The 6,567-nt window shown below is 42.0% G+C and overlaps 1 protein-coding gene across 3 annotated transcripts in view; it reads right to left on the bottom strand.

Annotated features, from left to right (window-relative positions):
• Positions 1-226: 226 nt before the first annotated feature.
• LOC126174995 (uncharacterized) overlaps positions 227-6,567 on the bottom strand; it is an 897,629-nt gene continuing 891,288 nt past the window's right edge. For all 3 annotated transcript variants that reach the window (XM_049921478.1, XM_049921479.1, XM_049921481.1), the window contains one exon: positions 227-974. In XM_049921478.1, the coding sequence (XP_049777435.1) occupies positions 872-974 (103 nt within the window). In that variant the 3' untranslated portion in view covers positions 227-871. The remainder of the gene's footprint in view (positions 975-6,567) is intronic.

A 6,567-nucleotide genomic window follows, 5' to 3' on the forward strand; every position in this document is an offset into this window, starting at 1 on the left:
TTTGAGTAGGGAAGTTACACGGAAGCTTAACTCAAGGAATGCACAGCAAGACAGGACTAAGGAATCAAGACAGGACAAAGGAATCAGTTATAAATTTCCATCTTCGATTTTGAAAAACCATTTTTTTCTTGTTCATAAAACTTTAACAACATATGGAGATAAGTTTTATGACTGAGGTGTTAACACACAAATAAATAAATATAATTTACTTTCATAATAAATAAACTTAAAATGTTACACGACACAGGTATTTCAACAGGAAATTATAAAACACTTTTGGAGCCATACTTAAAATTTTTCTTTGTGTGAGTGAAACATAGCTACATAAAATTCAAACTTACCAAATAAAACTCAAACTTGTTACATCAGTTTCAACATAAGCACCATACAACTGAAGAAAAATAAGACTGTAGGCTAGAAAATACTGCAACTGTTTAGAGAGTGTTAGATCTCTGTGCTTATAATTCAGAGCAACTACCAAATGAACAATGAAGCACATTAAAAAAATCTCAGAGTGATATTTCACACACAGCTCACCACTAATTGAGCATTAAGCCACAAGTCCTTGAATAACTTAGGTAGTTATTTACAATGCATACATACTTAGAAAATAAATATATTTAAATTATGACTGATGACAGATTATTCAAATACAAAATATACAAAATATTTGTACCTCTTAATTTTTTGTTTAATAATTCACAGTACCCCACAAAAGTGGAACCTTTTTTCATAACAAATGTCAAAAAACTGATTTATGACATCTTAGATAAGACTTAGAACAGCTTAGTATTTAAAAATAGTATGAATTTCGCTGTCTTAGGAACATGACATCATCATTTATTTTAAAGAAACTTACTTAACCACTTCATCAGAACACTCTGTGATCACTAAGTTCTCTTAATTTTTTTAAAACAGTATCACTCAGCTTGGTCCTTGTGAGAATTAGTATGTCAACATGACACAATTTTTCACTGCAAACAGAAAAACAGGATATTTAACATGAAAATATCTCTCATCTACAAAATCATCTTATCAATATGATTTTTCCTCTTTCAGTCAGCATCAGTTACAAATTTTAACATCACAACACTTAAAAATAAAACATATTTCACAACACTATGCAGAATACCATGATTATTAATGTTGCAGCAGTACTGTAGCTGCCATGTTGGAGGAAGACAATTTGTGATGTTCCTCTTATATTGGACCACATTTTATTGGCTAATTTTAATGTTTTATTGGGATGCTGCAGTTAATAAGAGCAACTCACTTTCTTGAGCGGGACTACAGAGTGCTATATTGTCAAGTAAGGAGTAGTTCCCATGACCAGAACACAGGCAGTGATAAAATATTCACCATACGGCACCAGAGTACCCTTTTGTGTGAGTCATGATGTGCAAGCTGGGAGAGTGAATCCTAGTCTGAGACCGTAACACCTGGTACCCTCAGACATTTAGGTGTAAAGCTAAGACGTTTTTGTTATTGAATATTTATTATTAAAAGCCACTTTGAGCATATTAAATGCTAGGGGAAGCCTAAGCATCATTAAAACTGCGCTGCTTCTGTGTCAATACATAGTAAACTACTTATATCGGAAAAGAAAGACAATTTTTAACCCCTCGACAACATCCAAATAGCCCCAAAGTTATACAAAATGTATTTGAGATTTCTGATGCATGCTAAGGTCGTCAGTTGAATTCAGGGTTCAATTCAGTCCTAATCTCTGTGCAACCCATGCTCTCAATTCTTCATAATTTTGAAGTTATCTATGTTAACAGTGTCAGTGTTAACTATTTTAGAATGGCATCAATAAATGCACTGTAATGGCATCAATAAATGCACTGTAATGGCATCCCAGAATTCATTTAGAGTTGATTAGGTACCTGCATTTCCACTAACAACCACACAGAGACTGTACACGACTTTGAAAGAACCCAATAGCATTGCAAGAACTGCTTCAAGGGACTACATCAGTGAGAAAATGGCACATGAAAGGTGGGGACGAGTTCTAAGCACTGGGTCTCTAAGTTGACCCAGGAAAGGTTAACTTAACTTTTGCAGTCTTACATGGGAAGGAGTGACTTTTATACAAGTTTAGTACCATTCTTGCTGTGTGGCATCTCTACGCTGGGAATAATTTGTTCAAAAACCAGTATTGTGTATAGGAGATGCAAACTGACATTCATTGATTCAGAATGCCAGTACTGCAAACTAATAAGAGGAACAGTGTCAAAATTTAGTATAGATTTAGAATTGTGCTGGAAGTGAACTGTGAACTAAGAGTGACTGTAATTGTGGGTAGTAATGTAGTTGGTTGATTGACAGATTGATTGATTTGGGGGGAGGAGACCGATGAGGGAGGTTATCAAACCCATTGGATTAGGGAAGGATGGGGAAGAAAGTCAGCCATGCTCTTGCAAAGTAACCATCACAGCATTTGCCTTAAGCAATTTAGGGAAATCACGAAAAAGCCAGAAATGGGTCTCAACTGTTGTCCGCCCATATGTGAGTCCAGTGTAATGTGAGGTGGTAATTATGCACATCACAGAGTGCAAAAAATATGCATAGCAGAATGTAATAACTTAATGTTGCAGAAACATTGAATCTGTGTCCCAGGATTATAAAAATTTTGTGAGTTAAATATAATGAATTATCATCAGAAAGACAATATGAGAAGGAAGAAGGAATATAGTGGCAGCAGACATGGTGAGGCTAGTCGTGCGTTCACAGGAAGAAACATCATGCTTGGAAAACATGTGGAAAGCAATTCAGTACACAGTGGAAGATTTAAGGGTGTACGCTTGAGATGCACACTCAAAGTCCAGAGTTTGGCACATGGAAGAGATGCATGCACATTCTGCAACCAGTAACATCATTCAGAAGGCAAGTGAGCTTAAACAAAGAAGCAGTGTCTCTCATTAGTTATAAGAAGAGGTTAATAATTAGTAGTAATTAAATATTGTGGTGTGTGTTGCTCGAGATGACCTGAAATGAAAAGGCGGAGCATGGTAAGTGATTTAGCAGAAAGTGAGGAGCCAGAAATGGTTCAAGAAATTTTAGGCTACATGCCAAACTCTGTTTAAGAAAGAACTCAGGCAGTAAGTAAATGGGGTGAAACTAATGAGAGTAAAAATGTAAACTTTAATATGCAAGAAATGTTACAAGCAAAATAGAAGCACCTAAAAAGAAACCCGAAAAAAGTCGAGACAGCTATCACTGGGGAAAAAAAAAAAGAAAAAAAAAATAGATCAATATCTCCTAGCATACTAACAGCAAATTAGAAGAATCTGCTAAGGCTACTAACAAAAAGTTTGGTGTCATAAGGAAAAATTCATGGAGAGTAATGACAAAATGGAGGTTACTGTAATTAAAAAGATAGCAACAGTTATTTTGAATTCTAGCAAAGAATTTAAAGAAATGAATGAAAGAATTACAAGTTCCAATATTATGAGAAGGAAAGTTGCCACTCACCCAATAGCGGAGATGCTGAGTCACAAACAGGCACAACAAAAAGACACTCACAAATAAAACTTTCGGCTATTGGCCTCCAACACACACACACACACACACACACACACACACACACACACACACACAGTGTTAGACGGAGACTTTCGTAGAGTGCAAGACAGAGGTATAGCGTCAGCTGTACTGCATTTCACAACTTCGCCTAAGTCTGCCGTAACAACACGTAACTCTGTTGCATGAACACCTAAGGGGCGAGTACGACAGATGAATCAGCAGTATAAGTGGAACGAATGTGTTCATTACAAACGAGCATGATGTCAGGACATTGCTCGTGCTTCCTTTAAATACGCCAGCGTTGATAGCAACAAGGCACTCGCACTCGCAATTAGACTTGCAGTTAGATGTGTACTGGGTTGCTGCGAAGCGCTCAGCTCGGTGATCGACGTGTTAATCTTTATTAAGGAAATGTTGCAGTAAGGATGGCCGATCCAGCAGCAGACGTGAGGGGACAATACCAGCTCTGGTCCTCTCTGCTGCCGCTGTCAATCATCAACCCAGGATTGTGGCAGACTCGCTTGCTGCCAATGCTGACCACATCAGTGAGCCGTTGTCGAGATCGTGCGGGGCCTAGGCCCTGTGCATCTGCCGTCACAACCGGGTGAGCCATCAACGCTGGAGGACTGCAGCCCGTTCCACCCGTCCACTGCAGACGAGCCACCAGGGGGAGCAGGGAAGAAGACGGGGTGGGATAGAGTACACTCCGCACTACGAGAACGCTTCTGATGCCGACAGCGCGGGACTCCAACCCGGAGCCTTCCACGCGTAGCAGCTTGCTGTCCACAGCTGAGGCGCCACCCAGCCCCATTCCTCCACTACATCACAGCACGCGGCGCTGCGCTAGCAAGACTGTGCGGCCCGGATCTGGTGTCATCGCTACGAGTCAGCGAGGACTCGGGTAAGGTCATTGATATCACCAAGCCACAGTGTACTCGGCAGGAATAAAGGTGTTATGAATTAATAATGTTTCTTTGGCCTTTCTGACGCTTCTACAGCCATTTCCTAGCATCCTGACAACTGGAGAGGTCACAGCTCGGCCATCCAGTCCACCGTAGGCGACCGGGGCGCCTACAGCTGGAATGGGAACAGGGAAGTGACTGGATGGGCGAGGGCAGTGACTAATGAACGTTGAGGCCGGGAGGGTTATGAGAACGTAGGATGTATTGCAGGGAAAGTTCCCACCAGCACAATTCAGAAAAGCTGGTGTTGGTGGGAAGGATCTATATTGCACAGGCTATGTAGCAGTCACTGAAATGAAGCATGGTCCACTTGTTTCTTGGCCACAGTGTGTCGGTGGCCATTTTTGCGGACAGACATCTTGTTGGTTTTCATGCTTGTAATGCAGCACTGTGGTTGCACCTTAGTTTGTAGACCACATGACTGGTTTCACAGGTAGCCCTGCCTTTGATGCGATAGGTGACGTTAGTGACCAGACTGGAGTAGGTGGTGGTGGGAGGATGTATGGGACAAGTCTTGCAGCTAGGTCTATTCTGGGGTATGGGCCAAGAGGTAAGGGACTGGGAGCAGGGGTTTTGTGAGGATGGACGAGTATACTTTGTAGGTTCGGTGGATGGCAGATTACCATTGTGGAAGAGGTAGGAAAAATAGTGGGCAGGATATTTCTCATTTCAGGGCATGACAAGAGGTAATCAAAACACTGGCAGAGAATGTAAATCAATTACTCCAGTCCTGGGTGGTACTGAGATGTGAGGGGAATGCTCCTATGTGGCCGGACGGTGGGACTTTGGGAGGTGGTGAGAGACTGGAAAGATAAGGCATGGGAGGTTTGTTTTTGTACAAGGTTGAGAGGATAATTACGGTCAGTGAAGACTTCAGTGAGACCCTCGGTATATTTCACGACAGACTGCACGTCACTGCAGATGCTACGACCATGGGTAGCTAGGCTGTACGGAAGGGACTTCTTGGTATGGAATGGGTGGCAGCTGTCAAAGTGGAAGTATTGCTGGTGGTCAGTAGGTTTGATATGGACGGAGGTACTAATGTAGCTAACTTTGAGGTGGAGGTCAACATCTAGGAAGTTGGCTTGTTGGGTTGAGCAGGACCAGGTGAAGCAAATGGGGGAGTAGTAGTTCAGGTCTGGAAAAATGTGGATAGGGGTGTCCTCAACTTTGATCCAGATATCAAAGATGTCATCAATGAATCTGACCAGGAGAAGGGTTAGGATTATGAGGTTTTATGACAGATTCCTCTAGATGGCCCATGACAAGGTTGGCATACGATGGTGCCATGCAGGTGTCCATAGCTGTACCCTGGGTTTGTTTGTAGGTAACGCCTTCAAAGGAGAAGTAATTGTGGGTGACGATGTAATTGGTCATAGCGACTAGGAAACAGGTTGTTTGTTTGGAATCTGTCAGGTATTGAGAAAGGTAGTGTTCAATAGTGATAACGCCATGGGCATTTGAAATGTTATTGTAGAGGCAGGTGGCATCAATAGTGCTGAGCAGGGCACCGTGTGGTAAAGGGACAGGAACAGTAGAAAGTCCATGGAGGGGATGATTGGTATCTTTTATATAGCAGAGTAGGTTCCGGGTAATAAGATGAAGGTGTTGGTCTACGAGAGCAGATATTCTCTCAGTGGGGGCACAGTAACCGGCTACAATGGGGCCATCCTGGGTGGTTAGGTTTATGAACTTTGGGAAGCACATAGAAGGTAGGAGTGTGGGTAGTGGAAGGGGTGAGTAGAGAGATGGACTCTGGGGAGAGGTTCTGGGATGGGCCTAAGGATTCGAGTAGTGACTGAAGATCCTGCTGGATTACTAGAGCATGTCACTGTTGGTGGAAGTATCAGACAGCTGGCAGAGTCCTTCAGCCAGGTAATCCTTGCAGTTCAAAACAACAGTGGTGGAGCCTTTGTCCACAGGTATAATTGTAAGGTTGTGATCAGTTTTTAGATGGTGGACTGCAGGTCATTCTGCGGATGCAACATTAGTCTGTGAGTTGAGGGATTTGGGCAAGGTTTGAGGTTAAGAAATTCTGGAAAGTTAACAGAGGTGATCTGTGGGCAGTGGGGTGGATCAT

This window comes from Schistocerca cancellata, chromosome 3 (genome assembly GCF_023864275.1).
Source record: "Schistocerca cancellata isolate TAMUIC-IGC-003103 chromosome 3, iqSchCanc2.1, whole genome shotgun sequence".
NCBI lineage: Eukaryota > Metazoa > Arthropoda > Insecta > Orthoptera > Acrididae > Schistocerca > Schistocerca cancellata.